Source organism: Schistosoma haematobium, chromosome 7 (assembly GCF_000699445.3).
Source record: "Schistosoma haematobium chromosome 7, whole genome shotgun sequence".
Classification (NCBI taxonomy): Eukaryota; Metazoa; Platyhelminthes; class Trematoda; order Strigeidida; family Schistosomatidae; genus Schistosoma; species Schistosoma haematobium.
The window spans coordinates 1,796,164-1,821,621 of NC_067202.1; the positions used below are offsets into that span (position 1 = coordinate 1,796,164).

General features: G+C 36.4%; 1 protein-coding gene across 1 annotated transcript in view; it reads right to left on the reverse strand.

Annotated features, from left to right (window-relative positions):
• Positions 1-25,458, reverse strand: part of DYRK4 (Dual specificity tyrosine-phosphorylation-regulated kinase) — a 64,701-nt gene that overhangs the window by 10,021 nt on the left and 29,222 nt on the right. The window contains exons 5-11 of the mRNA XM_051217783.1: positions 24,155-24,318; positions 19,418-19,554; positions 16,388-16,528; positions 13,484-13,622; positions 10,840-10,921; positions 7,580-7,696; positions 2,854-5,188 (exon numbers count right to left, since the gene is read on the reverse strand). Of these exons, the coding sequence (XP_051064206.1) occupies positions 4,995-5,188; positions 7,580-7,696; positions 10,840-10,921; positions 13,484-13,622; positions 16,388-16,528; positions 19,418-19,554; positions 24,155-24,318 (974 nt within the window). The 3' untranslated portion in view covers positions 2,854-4,994. The remainder of the gene's footprint in view (positions 1-2,853; positions 5,189-7,579; positions 7,697-10,839; positions 10,922-13,483; positions 13,623-16,387; positions 16,529-19,417; positions 19,555-24,154; positions 24,319-25,458) is intronic.

A 25,458-nucleotide genomic window follows, 5' to 3' on the forward strand; every position in this document is an offset into this window, starting at 1 on the left:
CAGTTAAGGTTGCCATACCACATTTGCACATAGATACAATTGACAGTTCAAATCACATAGTGGTAGAAGTAGTAAAAGTATAAGCAGTAATCGGAGAGATTAGGATTTGAAGACTTTATTCAAGGAGTATAATCAAGTGAAATAAATTTGTGGAGAGAAAAACAAAGAGGGACATGAAGAATTCAGAAGGTTAAAATTTGAGAGAACACAAAGAGTGGATGCACCTGCACCATTGCAAACTATGTTGACCCATGTCACTTTCAAGGTCTCTGACCATCGGTTGCTATCGTCTCGTGCATCCAAACCAGATGGTCCACACCCACCAACATGGATCATTCCACTTGTCCATGACTTCATGGATTCGGTCGCCCCTAGATTTCTTCCAACCTACTCCTACATTATAAAACATCGCACTTTGGGACACTCGGTGTTTGGGTATCAATAACACATGTTCCAGCCATTTCAACTGATGACGTTGTACTACATCATCACTTGAGTTGTCATCCTTACCTTGTACTCGTCTGTAGTCTATAATAGACTTGATCCATTTTATAACAAAAAGACCCTGATCAATTGTAGTTCTAAGCATTCACAATATGATGATGAAATCCCATGGTAACAATTCATTAACTCAGTTCAACTCTACTATTTTTTATCGGTTTATTTTGATGAGTGAAAGTTTAATCTGCTATTATTGATTTCGATAGATCAATACATACAATCTTGAAAGATTCTTTACATAGGGATTACCTACTAATATTCATAGAGATATATGTACAACGAGAGTAATCCACTATACGATGATATCATGTTTTGCAGTTTCCTTGAAATTATGAACCGTTCTAAGTTAGTCTACCATCGGAATCCTTAAAGTATTAAATGACTGTATAATCTCATAAATGAATTCTATAGTAGTCTACAATCACAATCGAACCTAGAGCACTCTGTCCTGTACGTGAATGCCTAACCTCTATAGAATTAAGCTGGGGATTCAACAGTACTTTTTTCGTATAGAATGTTTCAGTTTGAATTAATTCATTTTTAAAGTTTTAAGTTCTCTTTTTGATTTCATTCAATTCACTGTATAGATTATGTTGAAAGACGTGCACAGGAGGGAAAAATGCCCAAAGTCAATAAGATTTTATTATATTCTCCTTTCAAAGTCATTTCAAGTTATATTCTTATGTATGTTCAAAATATATTCTCATTCATTGTAGTCCATGGAATCTACTCTATAAGAGTAAATAAACGGATTGATTTTGTCAAACTAAAAGGTAGCTAAGAAGTTCATGTCTAAAGCATCCACAGTACTGGATATTATCAAGCCTTAAAGTTGTACGTTCGATTCCATGTAAGGTATATTGAGATTGAATTATTGAATCATCATCTCAAATGTTAATTCCAGGAAACGCTAAATTTTATAGTCTACAATACGGATTGATGTTAAGTAAATGATATTTTTTTAACCACAAATCACTGAACAACTAATTGACTCTTCTATGGGAATCATCTGAAGTGCTTATTTACAGTCCTGTCGGGAATCGAACTCAGAACTGTTAGATCTCACAACGAACATGTGATGTTATATCCTATTGAAGAATAAATTACGGGTATCTTCGGAGACGTATGAATTGACTTATATTATCTATACATTCTTATGGTATAACCATTCAATAATTAGATTATGTATATTTATATTCCCCTTATTATAACCTTTATTTTGACTTATAATTTATTATTATACGATTTACTGTCCCTAAATTGTGCTCAGTCTATTGACTACTGCCTCCCACGTCCACAGCCACTTTTTGGCTTTATTGTGTACACATGTTATTTCCTATTTTATGGTGCGTTGCGGTCTGTTTGGTTGATATATAAACCCAGTATGTCTGGAATAAATGATTCGACTCGACTCTATTCGCATAGTGGAAGCTGGTATTGGTGTTCTGTACTCAAATGGACGAGCTAGGCGGACATAGGACCAATAAGGCCGCTAGGCTGCTCATACCGGTCAAACGTCATTGGTTTTAGCACAGTGCTAAGATTGTATAAGTAGTATTTTGATTGGTGGATAAATCACGTGATAAAAGCCGAACATAAAGTCATAACATGTACTCTGAATACTAATTATTCAACATTCAATGGTTTACATTTCTAGTTTAATTCCATGTCACACAACTATTCTCTTATACAATTTTACTAGTCTTGGATTTACACTACAATACTGAGAGTTACATCTAGAAATCACTTACTAAAGACAAAATGACAATAATACGACTATCTCATGACTATTCTCTTAAAAAAATAGAGATAATAACAAAATTAACCGATGGTCATATAGACTCAATACCAAAATGGATAAAGCGATAACATTTTCAATGAAGGGTGACTAGGTCGGAGTCCGATGATGAATAACTCAAGGAATCATTCATCTCTACTTATAATCCTTTTCAACTTAATGACAATATCATAGATCCATATATACCAAAAGTCATTGAACAATCTGAAGTCTTAAACATCAATGAGAAAGATTCAAACAATCAATATATAAATTGAACAGATTGAAATCATGAGTCAGTTGAAGCTAGACCCACCATTAGAAACCTGGAAGCTCAGTGGTCTAATGGTTAAGTGCTCACGCGCGAAGCCAGTAGGTCCTCGGTTCGAATCCCGCGGGGTGCGGGGTCGTGGGTGCGCACTGCTGAGGAGTCCCATACTAGGGCGAAGCGGCCGTCCAGTGCCTCCAGGTTTTCAACGGTGGTCTAGCTTCAACTGACTCATGATTTCAATCCGTGAAAATTTCTAAAATCTCCACAAACCCCTTCTGATATAAATTGTATAGGGATAACTTACGTTAAACATTGATTTAATAAATTGATAAATTTTAAATCAACCGTTTTGACTAGATTTTCTATTGTTTCTGTGCCTGGTATACGTTTACGTCCTCGACTATTGGTTAAATATCTTGGTGTACGTTTTGAATCTGAAATAGAAAAGAAACAACGATTTTTGGTTTTTTACTTTGAGAATGTGAATGATAATTCTTAGGAGTCTCGATGACATTATCACTGTTAGATGCCGAATCAACCGTATAAACGTTAAGCGTTCGTGTGTAACATCGAAGGCTCTGGGTTCGATTCCCGTGAGCAGGATCATGAATATTCATTGCTAAGAAGTCCTTTACTACCAAGACGAAACGGTCATCTAATGCTTCCAAGTTTTCAATGATAGTTTAGCATCAATCGATTCATGATCTTAATCATAACCGAATTAGTTGAAATAAGATCTTAAGGTGAAAGGAAGGTTAAACTGAATTGAAATGTCACTTAGACAATGACTCTTAGTTGTACAATCGACATTTTTATTCTATTTATTTAAACACATAAACATTGATACAACGAAGCACCAAATAGATACGCGCCACAATTCGTCATTCGACTTGTTTGAGGGCTGGATTACTATCCGGGTTTCCAAACCGAAGCAGGTGGTTTTCTTAGAGGGCCACACCTGGAGCCTTCGACCTAAAGCTCTGATCCATAAGTTAGTGGAGCAACGTTTGGAGATACAGTCCCATGCTAGACGGTGATCGACGATTGGTTCATACACCATTTGTTCCTTCAGAATACTGGAGCCCAAGTGCACCATTGATATAGGATCACAGTTTTCCAACTCCCATAGGTGGACTGTTCGTGTCCTCCAACCCAGTTTTTGTCCTCTCAATTATGTAAACAACAGTAATGCCGCGAGAAGGCAGTGAGCAGGACTTCGCTGACAATGGCTGTATACGCGTGGCCATGTAAGAGCATTTTGAGAGGGACAGTTGACTTTCCCTACTCTCGGCCGTACAAGGGCATTTAGGAGCCGACTAATCAACAATATGCAAATCATTTACCTTACACCAAATCGAGTTTCAAATACTGAGTTTGCAAATGTAGATTATTGGATGTTAATTCAGCAATAAAACGTTATATTTATTTGATAAAAGTTCATGGCTTAATGCCATCTTTAGTTTGAATGTATCTTCAAGATCAAGCCTTATGTCTCCATTCTCCACTTCAATAAGTAACACTATGAGACACTATCAAAAAATCTTCCATGATGTAGTACTACGGAGTATGCTACTTATATTGACAGATATAAGTAGAACGTAACACCAATTAGAAGTAGAATGCCTGGTATTAGAAGAATGAGAAGATTGAATCGAAGACAACAGAACTATAAACAAAGAGTATTGGTATTGAAATAACGATGAAGCTTATAAGAGGCAACTGATGGAAGATGTGCAAATGATCTACTCAATGTATGGTTTCCATATTCTAAGAAGATGCTCTTCAATTTTACGTTAAAGAAAAAGTTCTCTATTCCCACTTAAATTCTTTGTTTACTACAGTACTATAAACATTATCAGAGATTGTAAACAAGGTCAGCGTTTTTCGATGAGTAACTGAAGTTTGAGATATTTCTATAAAGAAAACACGATTCTACACAATTAAAGTGTTTTGATGAAGTTTTGTTCTCTGAGCTGAATGGTTTAGTCATGGAGCTTTCATAGTTATTCTGAACGACATCATCAGAATAAACCATCCAGCTCAGAGAACAAAACTCGATCAAAATCATTCACTTAAGCTACAAATCTTCTCCACCATCACAGTTAAAGTATGTAAACGATAGAATATACCAGTTTAAGATATATGTATTTTCAGTAATACACTTAAGATTACATCATGATTAGTATGGGGTTGTAGAGATGATTGATTGAGATCATTAACCGATTGATGTTGGACCACCATTGAAAACCTGAAAGCACTAGACGCCCGTTTCATCCTATTGATTGGATTACTCTGCAGTGCGTATCCATGATCCCGCTAATGGGTTTCTAACCCAAGGCCTTCAGTCTCGCGCGCGAACGCTTAACATTTAGACCACTAAGCCGACTGCCAGTTGTTCAATAAATATCAATTGTGAACCAATTCTCAATGATACTGAGGAAGTATCTATGTGTATAACTGAAATAAAGGATTAAGACAAAAACACAACTGTAAACATTGAAAAATTAATGAAATTGTCTTGCCGAAAAATACTCTTCGTCTACTGGCTTTTTCAAGTTGTAATTCAGATGGTAAACCAAGTACTTCCATAATACAAGCCAATTGTTCATTTTCATTTTCTCCAGGAAATAATGGACGACCTGATTATAAATGGATGGTGAGGTGTGGGGGGGGGGAAGAACAATAATTGCAGTAATACCAACCATAAATTTAGTAATTAAATTGTTACTAACAAATTTGATATAAGTAGATTATTTGTTTGAAGGGGATTTGCGGTTATTGGTCTTTGTTTCTAGGTTGTATTTGTCATAGATTAATTACAGTAGCAGTACTCCTGAAAATCAGGGATCACTGAATAAGTATCAAACTCTAGAACTAGACTCCTTAATGATTTGCACCTACCTCTACAAAACTTTATTTAATTAAAACTATAATAGTTAGCTAAATAATGAATCGCTTTACAATGATCCCAAAGTTCTTATCTAATGTCTTGGCCGGTGTTCAGGCATGTTGGGAGTGAAATATTTGTGACGAATGTGATTAAATGATCATCTTGTTATATCACTTATGGACTGAAGTTCAAATTGCATCTTTCAATATCGACTCAGTGACTGTATTAGCTACATTTTCGTCCCAAGACCTCAACGATTTGGGTTCTATTCCTGGTTAAGTCGTGCGTGTGCACTTCTGAGTTCTATAATACAAGCGATCAGCTATTTAGCTCTACCTGGTTTCGAAATCGGATCATTTTGTAACAAAAACAACCTATAGATAGATTATTATTGATGAGTCAGATTGAAACTTATGAAAAAAAACACAGCATACTTTCAAGATGTTATGATGCATTTATTTTTTGGGTCGAAAGCCCCCGAATTCCCTGATACGGCTGAGAGTGGGGAGAGTCAGCTCTTCCTCTCCAACTGCTCTCACATGGCCCCAAGCGTATAAAGCTACTGCCAGAGAAGTCCTACTCATTGTCTTCACGCGATGAGGGTGTTGTTTACGGAATTAAAAGGACGAACTGCAAATTTCTGGCGCTTTAACCAGGGTGATGGATACGGAGGATCCACCTAGGGCAGTTGGAAAACCCTTATTCCAAACTAATGATTCACATGGTCTACAGGATCATGTGGGACTGAATGGTGTATGAACCAATTATTGGTCACCGGTTACCATTGGACTGCGTCTTCTGACGTTGCTCCACTGGTTGATGGGCATTAGACATTATTCCACCTCAGACAATGGATGAAGTGTTTAACAAGGTGATAGATTGATCGAAGTTTGACATTAACACTGGTGGATGACGGCTCAATGGTCTAGAGGTTAAGCGTTAACGAGTGAGATCGGTAGTCCCTGGTTCGAGTCCTGAATGTGGGATCGCAGATGAGTACTACTTAGGAGTTCCGTGCAAGGCCGAAACAGCTATCTAGTGCTTCCAAGTTGTCAATGGTGGTTTAGCTTAGGTTGACTCGTGAATTCAACTTTGAAAGTATCTGTTTGGTCAATCTCAATGTCAAAACTAGAATCGCTCAACGTCATTAGAATAGTTTTACTTCTACCATGGAGTTTGTCGGTAAAGTACAAAGAATATAGATCATTGTTGTCTCCCCTGAAGAAACCAATAGTGTCTATTGAACACAAATATTTAAAGCTTATGGTGAAGTGTTCATTACAATAATATATGAGCATCAGAATTTGTGAATAAGGAAACAGAAAAGATTAGTTGGTTCTGACGATACTTGTCCTGATCTATTTCAGTATAGATATCTCAGAGTTCTAATCAGCAGCCATATTTAATGGAGTTTAACCATGTTGGAAATGAGTTAGATCTCACAGATAACACTAAATAACTGTGCTACTGATATCGACAGATATAAGTAGTATGTAATATCAAACGAAAGTGAAATGCCTAGAGGCAGAAGGTTAAGAAGATCAAAGAAAAGAGAAGGAGAACAAGGAATGATTACTGTAGAAATGAAGGAACAGTCAGATCTGAGACGATTGATTTCCCTGAGCTGTTCTGTAATTTTGTGGTCAACTACATTTGGTTGTCCCCACTTGTGCTCTTGTTCACTACACTAGATACCAGCTCATGGATCAAAAAGATATCATGATCATCCAAAAATCTGTATTTCTTGCATTCGACTTAATAGTATGGTAGGAGTATTACTCTGAGTAGAGTTCCTATATGTGATTAAAAATTTAATTAACAGAATGACAACCGTTTAGTTGGCAGTCAATAGAATTGAATGGAATATTTAGCACCTAAACTACTATACTGTAACATCAACACCTTAATAAATGAAGGTTATTTTCCCAGTCCTGAACTGTGTTTATCGATTAAGCATGAAATTATATTCATCGCTTTATGGGTTTTGGAGAGTGCTGTAGGGCGGCCTATGCTCCTCCACAAGGAGTAACAAACGTAAGTAAGTAAGTAAGGTTAGTATCTCTTTTGATGTATCATTATGAGATGAAAGAAGAAAAATACACAATTGATTCAACCATATTTACATAAGTTTTAATCTTACCTGTATATAATTCAGGTAGAATACAACCTAAACTCCACATATCAATTGGTGGACCATAAGATATACCTAATATAATTTCTGGTGCTCTATAAAAACGTGATTGAATATACGTATAGGCTAAAATGTTAAATATAAAATTTAAAAAAATAATGAGGATCACACTTCATCTAATCGATTTGATTGGTTTGAAACAACAACTGATTGTGGAGAAGATTTGTAGCTGGTGGGCGGATGATTTTGATGGAGGTTTGTTCGCTGAACTGGATGTTTTGGTCGTGGAGCTTTCAACAAGAACCAATCAACATCGAGCTGTTCAGATCAAGCTGTGAACTACATGTGTGGAGAAATTCGAACACTTCACTTCTACCTGAAGTTTATGCTGATGATGTCGTTCAGAAGAACGATGAAAGCTCCACGACCAAACCATCCAGTTCAAGGAACAAAACTTCATCAAACACTGATCATATGAATATGATGACTTTAATGAAGAATAATTGACAATTTCATATAAATAATTATCAATATATAAAGTCATTGATGAGTATATTTTGATGAGACTATAATTTATGAACGACCTGTTTGAATATCTAGACTGCGTGTTCCTGACATCAACATCACATATGGGAGAAGTGACGACCTTCGATTGTACAAGTTACAAAAGAGCTCAATCAGCGACATCGTATTTGTTAGAAATATGCATCGAAAAGTATACACATGAATCCGATGTCGATTGCTGACTGGCGATCACTCATTATGTTATCGTCAGGATAGATGAAGAAATAAGAAATGGGAAATTTGTTGAAATACTTTGTGCTTAAAATTCTATATTGTACTAAATACATAATACTTACTTCACTTACTTTTTTACTTATGCCTGTTACTCCCAAATGGAGCATAGGCAGCCGACCAGTATTCTCTAACCCACTCTGTGCCTGGGTCTGAATAAAGCTAATCATAATCAGTATAGTCGATGAGACTATAATTTATGAACGTGCTTTGAACAATGCTAGAATGGCCTTAGAATGGACAATTACTTACTAAGGTTAAGTGAGGATTAGAGATTAGTGTAAAGAGTTAGGATTATGATTTACAGTTGAACGTTAGGGTTAGGAATAAGTATTTTTTACATTTTCATCAATAAATGACATCAGCTAAAATGCCAAAGTGCCATTTAGGCCATTGAATGGATGAATCTCGAGCCAAAATTCAAGATTTTCTATCTTAAACTGTAGTCTCGCCATGAGGATTTGAAGATGTTATTCAAAGAGTATAATCCAATGAAATAAATTTGGAAAGATAAAAAATAGGGAACATGGAGAATTCAGAAGATTAGAATTTGGGAGAACACAAAGAGTGGATGCACCTGCGTCATTGCAAAATGTGTTGAGTCATGTCACATTCAGAGTCTCTGACCATCGGTTGCTGTCGTCTCGCGCATCCAAACCAGGTAGTCTACACCCCTCAACATGTATCAGTACACTTGTCAGTGAATTCATGAATTTGGCCGCTCTTGTCTTTCTTCCAACCTACTCCTACATCAAAAAACACCGCACGTCGGGACAGTCGGTGTTTGGGTATTGATAAGTCTTGCGGACTGAACGCTATTTTCGTCTCCTAAGCTATTCTGTAACCCTCAAGCTAGAACTATACAGCGACCTGAACACGAGAGAGAAGACTCAGAGTATGCGAGAAGTAGTTTACTCCATAGGTTCATTTCAATACACAAAATATAGGGTTTTTATAATATTCTAAATGTCCTTGGGTTGCTAGAATATTCTGGAATGCTACTAAACATATTGACAGTGTAGCAGCCAACCAATCAGAGCCTCCGCATGTGGCGTTTCGCTTCCTTGATATTTTTGGCTAAAATTTCAAGTGAACGCTGATTGGATGAAACGTATCTTAGCGTTTCCTGATGCTTGCTTGTCTTTTGCAAGCAATTTTCTGGATCACCCCAACAGGTATAAGTAACACATGTTCCAGCCATCTCAACTGACGAAGTCGAACTATTTCATCAATTGATTTGCCATCCCTACATAGTACCCGTTTCCTAACAACTGCATTACTTATTCGATGGTTACAGGATATACAAACAATGCTTCAAAGACGCCTAAAGACACTTATAAGTAGTGAATTGTTAATCTATCCCAGTTCTAAATACCTTAGTAGCGCTTACTTAGATTTAAGATTTTCAAATTTTAATTGGGGATACTTTGTCAATGAACTAAACACGAATAACACTTTGTTTTAACTAAGGTGTTATATGTGCTACTGATATCGACAGATATTAGTAGTATGGATCACTAGTCGAAAATGAAATGTCTGGTGGCAGCAGATTAGGAAGATCAAAGAGACGAGAACGAGAACAAAAGTGGTTGGTGTGGAAATGAAGGAACAATGAATTCTGAGACGATTGATTGACATTTTTCAGAATGATATATTTACTGTATGGTTCTCAGATTTTACTAAGATGTTCTATAATGTATTAAAATACATTCGATTGTCTCCACTTGTGTTCTCATTCACTATAGTACTATTTCAGTTTTGTTAGCTTGAATGTCAAGTTCCCTTCACTACTTCTTTCTTATGCTTCTTTATGATGATGGGTTATTGTTGAAATGTTTACATGTGATATACGACACTTTATCCAACTTAATAAAGAACTTATATTCATATTAGAATAAGCTAAATCATTTCAATAGTTGAGATCATGAGTCAATTGAAGCTAGACCACCATGGAAAACCTGGAAGCACTGGACAGCCGTCTGGTCCTATTGTGAGTCGAAATTGAATGACACATCTACCAATGTCATCAGTGAGTTACTATCTCACAACTGACCCGCTTGAACTCCACTGGTCACTGCTTCTCACTGGAACTCCAGGATATATCTGTTGAAGCCACTCTCTAGTGAGCATATGTTGATTAGTATCAGAAAGATTAGTTGAAGTTGGACATTAACACCATTGGATGCCGGCCACCTCAGTGGTCTAGTTGGTTAAGCGCCTGGCGCGGAGCTGATAGGCCGTGGTTTTGAGTCCCGCGAGGCGGGGTCGTGGATGCGCAATGCTGAGGAGTCCCAAAATAGGACGAAACGGCTGTCCAGTGCTTCCAGGTTTCCCATGATGATCTAGCTTCAATTGACTCATGATTTCAATTAGTGAAATTACCACAATCTCTACAAAACCCCTTCTGATACTAATGAATCATAGCAACTATCAATCAATAATTATGACATAATTAATTTTCCTTTTTGACTTACTTTTTTGATTTACAAAACAACTTGAACCAAAATCAATAACTTTTAATTCTGATGGATTATTTAAACCAATAAGAATATTTTCCTAAAATAATCAATCAATAGAAAAATGATTGATTATTAAACAAAATTCTTAAATGATCAAATTAAAATTTCATTTCAATGTCAATAAAGTTGTTGAGACGGTTTCCAAGAAGTACGACGAAGCATGCAGAAGCCCTAGAAAAGTCGAAAAGTTTCATCTAATCAGAACGCAATGAAGCTATGCAATTTCGTTCTCTGACCTGGATGGTTTAGTTATGGAGCTTTTATTGTTCTTCTGAAAGAAATCATCATCAGCACAAACTTCTAGGAGAAGTGAAGTGTTAAAATTTCTCCATATGTGATTCACAGCTTGTGGAGAAATTCGAACAGTTCATTTCTACCTGAAGTTTGTGCTAATAATGTTGTTCAGAAGAATAATGAAAGCTCCACGAATATTTGATCTGAACACAGTTTTTTTGAAGAGTCACAGCTTGAAGATTACTAGTTGGTTACATCATGATCCTTTTCGTATACGATAATAATTATTCACAAAAAGCTTACTATTTCTGTTTGTCATTTGAAGGATTCTTCAGTTAGGATTAGTTAGTGAATGGAATTAGTTTGAACTCAAAATTTGTATATACTCAACTATGACTGAATTTATATTGATCAGAATTAAGCCTTGTAATCAATAAATGAATAGCTATTAACTGTATATACATACTTTATCAGCAAAGATGAATGGTGGCTAACAGTGGAATTCAGTACTCACGTTTCATCCTACTTGAGACTTGCTAGTTTGATATACCTGCATCCGAGTGTTGATGTTCACTACGGGACTCGAACCAAGTGGATGTATACATTGAGATACTTAAATATGACTAAGCTGCTTATTTATGCATTAGAGCATTCCAGATTATTATCAGAAAAAGGAGATTTAGTGGAGATTTCTGTAATTTAATAGGTGAGTTCATGAGTCAATTAAATCTAGATCACCATGGAAAACCCGGAATCACCGAATGGTAGTTTCGTCTCGTTCTAATATGGGACTGCTCAGCATACTACTGTCTACATTCTACAGGACTTCAATACAACTCAATTCAAGAACACATGATTAGCTTGACTAGAACGTAAATATAGTTCCACACCAAAAAGCTGACAACAATCATAGTAATAATAAATGTAAGAGAACATAGAACTCATCTAGTACCTGTTAGACTATCTTATTAGTCTGATAAAGCAAACAACCAATCATTATCATCCTCTCCCACATAACAGTCCCAATGAGTAGGAAAACATATATTTCTGATATTTTTTGACTAAATGTAAGTCACTATTCTAGAGAAGTGGCTCAATTTATTGGAAACTATCAAGTTCTACTTTGCCATTGATACTTACGATGATACCTTACATTGTTATTGATGAAGAAAAGCAATAGTTATCACGAAATGAATATTCTATCGTATCATGTTTTCTCCAAATGTTTGAAAGATTTATAATTTAAACATGTAAGTAATACGATATCTCACAGACATCGGTATTCTATCTAAACCGGTTTATTTTTATATGCAAATTTTACATAGGGTCTGGTACAAGACGTTTGTGATGACTGTTAAATTTAATAATTTTTAATATGAAATGACTTTAGATTAATAAATATTAAAAAAAACGACAAGCAATGGGTATTTGTTTTATCCTTCGAGCAGTGAGCATTCATAATGTCACCAAGAATCGAATCTATGACGTTCAGATCGCTTTCAGAGTATCCGATCTTCAGATCACTTTGGTACTGTTCAATAGGGTTAAATATCTAGTTTAATCACATGGCAATATTGAATGACCATCTTTTATAGACTTTGATGAATAACTGATTTCCAACCTGACATAGCTAAACTCCGCTGATCAAAGCTTCTTGTTTAGAATGTATCTTAATGGATGCCTGAGATATATATGATAAATCTGAATGGAGAAATAATTAACCGGTGAAAAAAAACCCAGAAATATTCCACAGTTATACAGGAGAAATTCGATGGAATTCTTTTATATTAACAAGATTGTTTAACTCAGTAGGTTGATAAGTTTAGTCACAACATATATGTTTCCATACATTATTGATTAAAGTCTACTCTTTTTTTTAATGTGTCAAGAAGCTGGAAGTAAAGAAATCTTCGATTTGAACCGTATCGTAATCAACTAAATGCCTAAGGATAGAGGTTTTCATTGACCTATAAAGTTTCTCTTATATATTCTAACACATGCTTCCAATAAAATGAACAAATTAACATTCTATATTACTATTTTCTAAGGAATTCTAAAAAAATAGTCAAATATTTTCGCTCAACGCGTTAAGGTACTTTTTAAGTTTTAAGTAGTATAAAACTTTTCAAGTAATTTACTTATCTATAAGGTTACAAGCACTGATAAGTCCTGGGTTCGAATCCCACGTGTCAGGGTCGTGGATGCCTACTGTCACTGAGGAATTCCACAATAGGATGAAACGGCCATCCAGTACGTCGAGATTTTCCATAGTAGTCTAGTTTCAATTCATTCACGATCTCAACTATTACAATATAAACATTTAAATAATATAAATAATAACATAATTGTAACAGTATTAACTTACTGGTTTCAAATCACAATGTATAATACCTTGTTTTCTTAATAAACACAAACAATTGAGTAATTTAATTGTGATTTTTTTCAATGAATGAATTGTGAAACCACGAAAATCATTTTTTCTTAAAAGATCATATAAATTTGAACTGTATAGATATTCAAAAGATAAATAATACATATGAGAAATTAGTTTACTTAATATGAATGAATTATAATAAAGGCTATGAGTTATTCAATTGCAAATCTATTGTTATGTTATGCCACCCAAAATACCTTGGTATGGATGAAGGTGGAGAGAGTTAGCTCTCCCTTTAGAAGTGCTCTCACATGGCATCGCATATACAACCACTGACAGAGAAGTCCTACTTACTACGTTCTCGCGAAAGGGGGTGTTGTTTACGAAATTGAGAGGGCAAAAAGAGAATGTCCGGGGCTCTAACCAGGTTGGTGGATATGAAGGATCCACCTAGTAAAGTTGGGAAACCCTCATTCCAAACCAGTGGTGCACATGGACTCTAGTATTCTGCGGGAACAAATGGCGTATGAACCAATTATTGGTCAGCGTTTACCATGGGACTGCATCTCCTGACGTTGCTCCCCTGGCTTATAGACCAGAGCTTTAGGTCAAAGGTTCCTGGTGTGGCTCCCTAGGAAAATCAACTGCTTTGGTCTGGGCACCCGGGCAATATCACAACCCATACACAAATCAAATGACTTGTGTGACGTATATTTATTCGATGCCCCCTTTGTATCAATGTTTATGTGTTCAAATAAATAAATAAATATATAAAATGATGTATGGTATTACTTCACTGAAGATCGAACGAACAATGTTCACCCATGTAGAGTATGAGGCACTGAAAGGTCATAAATCAATATCTTCAGTTAACTCAAGTCAAACAAGTAAGGGATTAAAGTTCACTTCATTGATCTAAAGCTGACACTCGAAATTTCTGTGTTTAATCTCTGGTTGAATTTAAGATATAAATATTTGAAGAGTTCTCTATTAAAATGGAGAAGATACTCAGTATTTCCTAGTTTCCAGTGATACTCTAATTTAATTTAATGAATGAATAGAAAGTCAAGTTTATGATGAAGTTTTGTTCTCTGAGCTGGATGATTTAGTCATGGAGCTTTCATCGTTCTTCTGAATGATAAACATCATCCAGCTGAGAGAACAAAACTTCATTGAAATCATCCACCTGAGCTACAAATCTTCTCCATCATCTCAAAGTCAAGTTTGTATTTCTGAACGAGTTCTTATTAAAATATCATGACTGACAAAGAAACACTAAGTAGTTCTAAGGAATTATTCATTTACATTTCGAAGATGGAATGTTACGGTAGTCATTACTAAGTTCGATCTTCTAAATGGTCAAATATGTGTGTCCATTAAGTTAAGTATAAAACTAGAATATTTCTTCGCCAATGTTTCTATAATCCCGCTGCTAATAGTTAAGATGATATTGAAGAAATCCCCACCGGAAGTGGAGATCAAAAATTCAATCCTGATTATCATGAAGATGCCACAGGTATTCGGAGTTTGACAAAGCTTTAACCAGTAACACCTTCGAATATGAATCGTACCCACCAAGTGAAATCAAAAGACGGAAGCGAGAAGGTTCGAAGATATATTTGATAGGCTATCAATATATTGAGGATCGTCTGATCTAATCTGGCTAGCGATTGCAGGGGTCGTTGAGCACGGCGTTCCCACTCGTGATCTGGTGCGGATGCATGACCAAGCGCCTTCAGCTAGGTGAGTCCATTAAAACGAATGTGGTCAGAATCCAATGTCGAAAACGTACAGAGCTATTTATTTTGAGGATTTATTTACGGCTACAATCAACAACGGAGATAACTCAAACCCTGGGAAATAACAACTTAAACATCATATGTGTGGAACAAGTTAATGGCTTTATAAAATCACAACGTTAAGCTTATGAAGTGAAAAATACTGAATCCGAGTTCCAATATGAATATCAACATCGACATATATATATATATATATATATATATATATATATATATATATATATACATCATCTAGACCATTAAGCCAACTAGACGGTTTCATCTCTTATTTGATGACAACTCAAGGAAAGTTAAAAGATTCTTTGAAGCGTAAGACTCTGGTAATGCAGCAATCAATAGATATATTGACATTGACCTGATCTATCAACTAATAAGGAAAAAGATTAAAAACACGCCAAGGTAACAGATCAGGTCAGAGGCGAAAATTATCGAAACAAACGCGTGCACAACGGTTATACACACTTATGGTCGGCAGAATACAAACAATCCGTCAATGATAGAGAAATTCTGATTACTCACTTCTTATAGAAGTGTATGCTGATTATAGTATCTAGAGGAACAGGGTAAGATTCACGACCAAACCATCCTGTTCAGAGAATGAAGCACTCTCGAAATCTTTATTCTGAGCTACAAACATAATCCAGTAACAGAAGGGGGTTTGGTGGAGATTCTAGTAATTTAATAGTTGAATTTATGAGTCAATTAAAGCTAGACCATTATGGGAAACCTGGAAGCACTGAACGGGCGTTTTGTCCTAGTATGGAACTTCTCAGTAGTGTGCATCCACGATTCCACAAGCAGGACTCCAACCCAGGACATTCGGTCTTGCGTGCGAATGCTTGAACTCCGAACTACTGAGTCGGAAATCAACGGTGTTAATGTCTAACTTCAACCAATCCACGAAATTACACCACCGTCTATTATTGTCTTCAGTGAGTTACTATCTCATAAAAGACCTAGTTGAACTCCACTGATTACGGCTTCTCACTAGAACTTCAATATCTCAGAATCTTCTAGCCATTTAATAAACTCTCTCACACACATACATACATACATACAAAGAAAAATGGTATAGACAAGTTGACTATTAACTTACCCTAATAAGTCGAAAACAATGCACAAATGATTTCGAAATGTAAAATGATCTCTAATATGTATAATATTATGAATATTTTTATGATCAGCTTTTTTTAAATTCTCTAAAATGTCTACTTCCACTTGAGCTTGCTGATGAAATCTAAATAATAAAACAAAACATCAGAATGAATATATCAGTAGTATTGAGTGGATTTGAGATAATTATTGAATTGTATGGTTTATATCATTACTTACTTACTCCTGTTAACCATCATGAAGGAGTATAGGCCGCCCACAAGAACGCTTCGTTCAACTTTGTACTGGACAATCCTTTCCAGTTATTTCCAGTTGTCATTCATTCGTTTCATGTCTGCTTCCTATTCTTGACGTACTGTGTTCTTCAGCCTTCCTCTTTTCTGTTTCTCTTCACGACTCTAAGTTGGCGTATTCCTTGTGATGCAGTTCCGTGATTTCCATAATCTATGTCCTATCTAATTCCTACGTCCTTTTCTAATTTCCTCTTTAGCTGAGAGTTGGTTTGTTGCTAATGGCCAACGAACATTCAGTACCTTACGTAAACAATTGTTTGGAAATATTTGTACCTTCTTGATGATGGTTGTGATAGTACTCGAAGTTTCAGCTCCGTACAGTAGAACTGTCTTGACGTTGGTATTGAAGATTCTGACTTTGATATTGGCTGACAGTTGTTTTGAGTTTCTCATGTTCTTCAATTGTTGGAATACTGTCCTTGCTTTACTAATCCTTACATTTACGTCTGTATCGGATCATCCTTGTTCATCAATTATGCTACCCAGATACGTGAAAGATTCCACATCTTCCAATTTCTCTATTAATTGTGATTGAGTTGGTGTTCTCCGAATAGTGTTTGAGGATCTTGCTTTCTCTTTGCGTATGTTGAGGCCTACAGATGCAAAATTTGCTGCCACAGTAGTTGTCTTCATATGCACTTGTTGATGTGTATGGGATAGAAGAGTGAGGCCATCTGCAAATTCCAAATCTCCTAAATGATTCCCAGTTGTTCGTTGTATTCCGTGCTTTCCCTCAGATGTCAAGGTCTTCATAATCCAGTCAATTACCAGAAGAAAGAGAGAGAGGGAGTGCAAGTAACCTTGTCTGACTCCGGTCCTCACGTGAAATACGTCTGTTAGCTGTCAGCTGCACCACATTGCACTGTAGTTCATCGTATGAATTCTCAGGTACACAATAGTGTCAAAGAAGTTTCCATAAGGTTATGAACCAATAATAATTGAAAGCAGGGAAGTATTGAATATTTAACATGTCATTGTATGAAGTTAGTCAACAGTGTGTATTCCCGACCACACAGAGGACTCAATCCTAGACATTTATGATCTTGAAGAGAGAAAGAAAGCTTTACTTTTAAAACTTTATATTAACCTACAGTGACATCATTAAAACAATTACAATCTAATAGGTATGGACTTGTGGAGATCAATAAAATTCATTGAAATGACTAACCGATTTAAGTAAGATAATCATTGGACAGCTATTTCACCCTTGTATGGGACTGCCTAGCAGTACGCATCCACAACCCACAATCGGGAGTTGAACCAATGATCTTCAGTCACACATACAAATGCCGAACATCTCAATTTTGGTCGGTTAGTCATTTCAATAAAATTTAACAGTCTCTACAACGTTATATTGAGAAATAGAGTTGTTAAGGCAAGACATTTAAGTAGTATGAGAAGGGAAAGGTGTAACTGGGAGTATTGTTGTTGTTGTAATGACAGAGTTATGTCAATAATAGTAGTCAAGAAATCTAAGTGGAAACATCAACTCTGATAACAAACATAATAAATTGTATGTAGTACGATAGTGCGAATTTATCCATTCATCTCACAACCTTCAATAAGTCTTCAGTATGGTAGTATTATCGAGTGTTCTCGCGATCATTTAATGAATGAGTCGTGTATGTTGGAGTATGATTTTAACTTGAAAATTTAATCCCAAACACTTGCAGGTTTCCACAGATCAATCTACCATGAACGATCAACGAAACGAATCTCAATACACCAAATAAAAGGCACCAATCCATAGAAAGTCCCTGCATAGAATGAAGTCTCTAGTGAAAATTATGCTCTTACATTCTGCATACACCAACTAAATAAACAAAGACCTGTTGGAAAAGGCTTGATATTTCACACGTATTAAACATTGGAAAACAGATAATGCAAACTCTTCTGTAAATCACGGTCCTCATTTACAAATGTAAGAGAGAGGAATTTGACAAATCCTTTTTGTATGCTCAATGAAAGTCTGAAATTACAGTTGACCAAAGCTTATTTGATGTAAACTAGGTTGGTATTGTAGGGTCAGTGAAATGTTATTGAGCCTTAGCCAAATGATGCGGCAGTTGGGTCACTGAATATTGAACAGATCATTGATTTGTGTGAAGGTCAAGGACAACCAACGCGCATCAATTAATTACACACCATGGACTGGCCCATGAGGTGGTGGTTGCAACTGCTTCCTTGTATCTACCTTTACTAATACATTGCTGTAATGACGTCTTTCGTGTTATACGGTCTTCAAAGCAGCCATCCTACCTTGATAAGACGAAGAGGTAATCCATGTTAGGTGATGATCACGAGGTGTTGCTTTGAAGTTGGCTTTTAGTCACACCATTTCCGTCTAACTCGAACAGGCCGCCAATCATTCGGCATGGATCATCTGAGTTAGTGATCTAAAGTATATTTGATTGCATTCTGTAAATGATGTCAAAGGATAAGGTGAACGTTGAATGTTCTATGTCTAATATATATTGAAGAGTTGATTATATAATTGACATTTGTTAAACCATGCTGTTAGATACTACCGAATGTGTTGTGACAGTAGCCTTGACGATTGACCTACCTATTTAGCTCTACATGAGCAGGTAAATTGAACATTAGTTTGTCAATATATCTGTACGATTGTACTATTCTGAAAGTGAACTTATCACATAGGATTCTTTCAAGATGGACAAATTATTTTATCGCATTACTTTTTTTCACATTAAGTATCTTACCTCTTTTTATTTCGAATAATTTTTATTGCAACTGGAAATCCTGATTTATGATCAATAGCTCGTATCACTCGACCAAATGAACCTTTACCCAAAGTTTCCAATGTTTGAAATCTATAAGCGATATGATCATGGGTTATCTGAAAGAGAGAAATATATATGTATATATATATATATATATATATATATATATATATATAAATTATTACAATATGATAGAATCATATAGCATATGAGACTATTGTTCAGAAAACTTAAAGCATTAGATATGGATTTAATAGTTTAAAGATTAAACTTTCAGCGGTCTTGAGTGCTGTTAGAGGTATGAGGGCGGTTATCACTTTCCGGTTGCCCACACCGTGGGAGGATTCTTCTGAAGGCACCTGAAAAGGGAATTGGATTAGAGGTGGTCTTAGTGACCTGAGAGCGTGACCGCAGTGCCTAAGGGACAACTGCTTGAGGTCGGTTACATACGACCTTTTTATGAGTAATTTTCAGGTTAGCTCTGTATTTGTTGAGACCTTAACGCCGGAGACGTATATCCGTGAGATAAGGTGAGGGGGTCGATCTTTTCTAACCCCACCCCTCCTTGTGGGATGGCAGCATCGCTGTTATACCGGTTGTCTGAACGAAACATCTTACTGCCGTTACACCTCTGTACAGTCAGCAGTACGACTTCGCCTCCGGACCTTGGGTTCGCTGCTTTTAGTCTTACCGCTTTTCAACCGACCTATCTAATATGGTACGACCTTGAAGAACGGTTGTTCCAGCCAGTATAGCTCGATTGGTTCATCACGATAAGAAAGCCCGACCACCACATCAGGTTATCAACAATGGTCGAGCTTTAGATGTCCTTATTCAATTCTTCGTATGTATATTGATGAGGAGTTTCGTAGTAGGATAAAACACTTGTCCCGTGTTTCCTGACATTAAATAACTTTCACTGTTGTAAAAAATACGATTCATAACACTTACCTAATTAACTTCGCTTGTTACGTTTCTAGGGTTACTGTCAATCAACTGACAATAATTTTAAACTGATTTCATACTTATTTCATCTCTGAATAATGTGTGTTAAGCAATCCAAGATTGATAATCTCAAGCCTTATTCTACAGTGCATGGTAATTTTCCCATCGAACTGTCAGGTTACCCTCACAAGTCTATTAATAATGCTGATTAGAAAACATTAGTTCTATTCGGTTGAACTATAATATGGAAGCTTAGCGGGTGTCTCCTTAAAGCTTGGAATGAAAAGTGTGCGTATCTATTGATCAATAGGAGCAAAGCCTTTGTTAGTCCAAGGTAAATCATCACTGATCAAGGCTCGAGGAACTAGGCTGAAGAAAGAGTAGTGGATACGGTTGGAAGAACTATTATCGAAATACTGATTGGAAAACTTACCAGGCGATATCAATCAAATCATTCAGATATAAAAGTAGTCAACATAACAATTTCACTTCTTCTTAGAAAAGTTTCAACTTGAATATCATTCAAGTTATGGTTGGAAGTGAAAGTAAATATGATTAGTCACTTAATGTGGACAAACAGGCAATCAACTTAATCACCTTTAAATATGTGATTTCTTTACTTCATATTGATTTCTAGTCTGGCCTCATTGAGAATGACTACTTGTACTTGTGTTTAATGGAGTATTGTCTAGCGTTACTCTGATTTATTAATGTGGTCGTGAATCGCGTATCTGATATAATCTGATTCTGTTTTCGTATAGAGGGTCGTTTAGGTATCCAATCTAGTAGTATCATAAAATCAGTCACTCAGATCAACCTTATTACCACATCAACGTGGTAGCTTATTACTTCACAGAAAGAAACATTTAAATCCATCCGCTATATCACCAAACTTTGATAGACATACAGAATCCCCAGAATCTCAAATGCTGGAAAATCAATACGTGTTGATACAGAGATCGAACTATTGTTCATTAATGTTCACACTAGCTGACTTTGTCATTATAAAGATAGGATAAGTTTCGGAGTAGAATAATAAGATGAGGATTACGACATTCCATAATTGGATTTATGGGTCATCAGCGATGTCTTGACTGTTATCAATTTATAACCAGCAATGTTTTAACTACCTCATCTTTCTAAGTATGAAGGAAGAACCATGAGTAAAAATAGGATACAACCTGTATAAAGCAGCTTCTAAGCAATCCGGAAAGCATATATATATAGCGTTTTCAGTCATTTCATTATCGTTTTTTTCACTCCAGTATCACTCAAATCAAACAAACAAATATCTCAGATGAGGTTTGTGGAGATTGTAGTAATTTCAATGGTTCAGATCATGAGTCAGTTGAAGCTAGACCACCAAACATATGCTCAACATATGCTCACTAGTGACTGGGTTCACGAGGTATATCCTGGAGTTCTAGTGAGAAGTAGTGACCAGTAGAGTTCAACCAGGTCTGTTGTAAGATAGTAACTCACTGAAGACAATGATGAATGTGTCGCTCAATTTCGTGGATTAGTTGGAGTTAGACATTAACACCGCTGGATGCTCAATCAGTGGTCTAGAGGTTAAGCATCCGCGCGCATAACAGAAGGCTTTGGGTTCAAATCTCGTGAGCGGGATTGTGGATGCGCACTTCTAAGGTGCCTCACAATAGGACGAAACAGCCGTCCAGTGATTCCAGGTTTTCAATAGTAGTCTAATATCAATCGGTTCATGATCTCAGTCAAAAACCTAATAATCTCCACAACTCTATACTGATGATAATACGATACTGAATGTAATACAAAGTGTTTCTAAATCAAGTCCACATTAGTTATTTATACATTTAACAAAATGAAAATTTAACACTTGAATGAATTAATAAGTTTGATCCATCAAATAATAGATCGACAAAGGTCGTTCGATCAATAAATCACGAATATATTGATTTCATCATGTACTTAATTAAACTATATTGATTTGTCATATGGAAATAATGGATAGTAATTAGGAAACAATTGATAATAGTGATATGGAATGACAATAAGAAGTAGCCTAATGAAAAACGTCAATCCATAGCAATTAGAAATGATTTAAAGGTTAAATGAACGACATTGAGGTCAAAATGGGACAATTTCCTAAGGATAGACTGGTATATGTATATGAATGAGTATATGTGCATTTTATCTGGTAGTCAATTGCATTTTCTCGTTCAGTCTTGTGTTCTCATCCACGTAATCAGTTGGTAGGGGGGGACTTGGTGGTTAGTGATTATCAGTTTTCGAATACCGCACATCACGGCAGATAGTGTGGTGCGTGTTACTTATATTGATATAAGTAGTATATGACACGAGTCAGGAATGTAATGTCTGGCAGCAGATGAGGGAGATCAAGAAAGGAAGAGCGGGAATAGAAAGCAATTAGTATAGAAATGCAAAAACAATGAATATTTTGCAAATTAAGTATTACAGTATGGTTTTTCTATTTTACCAAGTAACTCTGTAATTTTGTGCTGAATATAATTCGGTTGTCCTCACCTGCGTTCTCCTTCACTTCATTTGGTGTCGCTGCCAACCAGGAGGGGAGAGGTGCTGTTCTGCCGACGCCGTTGCGGGCCTGGAGTTGAGGTGTTAGTTGGGGCAGTCTGAGGCGGAAAGGTGGCGTCGAGTTGAGTGCTCTGACGGGGCGGCGTTGGCTGTAGAGGGTGCTGTCGACGGAGAAGAGTGGTGGGACGTGCGGCTGCTGGGCGGGCATCGGATATAGATGGCTCAGCATGCCGATGGATCACGGGTGTTAAGCATTTCAGATGCCAGGTGTATGTCGGATGTTGTTGCCCTGGCAGGTCGACGGAGCGACGGAGGTCGGCGCACCGCAGACTCGACATTTTGATGGAGAGCGTATCGTAGACTGCAGAAACGAAGAATGTGGCACGGCGAGAGTGAACCACCGCAAGAACGACTGCTTTAGAGGAGGGACAAGTGTGGTGTGTGCTACTTATGTTCACATAGGCAGTATACGATGTTAGTCGTGAACAGAATGTCTTCAGAATGTCCTTCACTACAATACGACAACAGTGGATCTATTTCAATATAATTACACATTTATTCAAATTGAGTTTATCACAATAATGTTTGGTTGATATTTCGGTATAGAATGATTCTCATGATCCAACTTCAGTGTTTCACTAAAGCTTTACTGTATTGAATGAGAACACAAAATGACAGAATATCATAGTAAAATCTGAGAACCATACAGTAAATACTTCATTTGCAAAATGTCAATTAATTATCCCAGACTTCATTATTCATTCGTCTCCACATCAATCATTCACTTTTCTCGTTCACTTTCCTTCGATCTTCTTAACTTTCTGCCTCCAGGTATTTCACTTTCGATTGATGATACACACTAATTATGTCTGTCGACATCAGTAGCACACAAAACACTCGTCCCCACTTTAAAACAGTCATTCTTGTGGTGGTTCTGTTCACCATGCAACTTTCTTCTTCTCTGTTGTCTGTGCTACGCTATCCGCCAAAATGTTGAGTCTACGGTCCGCTGACATTCATAGCTCCGTCGACATGCTGAGCCATCTACATCCGATGTCCGCCCAGAAGCCTCACATCTCATTGCTTCTCTCGTTGACAACACCCGCTGTAGCCCTACGCCTTCCAGCCAGAACACTCCGCTCTATGTCACTTTCCTACATTTCAATGTCCCCTTTGAGTTAAAATCATTAGATAGTTACAAATATTATATATATAAATAATCTATATTACATAACATACTTTTAAATAACCACCAGTTTCATCATCATAACCATGATTACTTGGAGATCCTTGAATGGCATCGATTTTTTGTGCAGATAAACCAAGATACCAGATTTTGTTAAAGTTCAATATTTCCTCCTTTTCATATGATGTTAATTTCTTGCCATATATATTTAATGCAGCTGAAATTCGTTTTAAATATAATGAATTATAATAATAATAAGAGGATAAAATGTAGATAGAGTTTTGTTTTCTAAATTGAATGGTTTGGTTATGAAACTTTCATTGTTCTTAATTACTTACTTACTTTTGCCTGTCACTCCTAATGGAGCAAAGGCCGCAGACCAGCATTCTCCAAACCACTATGTTCTGGGCCTTCTTTTCTAATTCCATCCAATTCCTGTTCATTTTCCCCATGTCTATCTCCATTTCCCGGCGTAATGTGTTCTTTGGTCTTCCTCTTCTCCTTTGACCTTGAGGATACCAAGTGACGAGGGCTTAACTTGTGACGCAGTTGGATGCTTTCCTCAATGTGTGTCCTAACCACTTTCAGCGCTTCTTCCTGATTTCTTCCTCCACTGGGATCTGGTTTGTTCTCTGCCATAGTAGGTTGTTGCTAATAGTGTCCGGTCAACGGATCCGGAATATTTTGCGTAGACAGCTGTTATTCAAAAATTATTCAAACCTTTAAACTTTCGTTGTTCACCTGAATAATATCATCAGTATAAACTTCAAGTAGAAGTAAAATGTTCAAATTTCTCTACATATATGACTCACAAATTGTCCTGTCAACGTTGATCTTGATTGATTATTGTTGATCTTTAATCTGTCTTTACTATGACTGTATCTCTTATTGTTTTGACTCTCGATGATTATGTTGTTTATAAGAACAATAAAAGCTCCATGATCAAACCATCCAGATCATAGAACAAAACTCTATTTAAGTTATCTATCAGAGATATAAATCTTCTTCACTATCTCAAAATGGAAAGATCTATTAATGATTAAGTGAAGGATATATTTCTAACTTCAGTCAATTGAAAACTAACATCCATTGCTTTAAAAGGACCAAAGGTTTTGCGTTCGGCTCCTGGATGAGTAGTCGATAATATGTACTCATAAATGAATTCATACTAGGACAAAACGGTCACCCAGTTTCTTCAGGTCTTTAATGGGGATCTAGTTTGCAAACGCAACAACAAATGCAGGAGAAGACGACTAGTGTGGCAGTAGCCTCAGCAGCAGTAAGTCTCAATATACACAAAGGGAAAAGCAAGATCCTCCGAAACAACACAACATACACCAATCTAATCACAATTGAC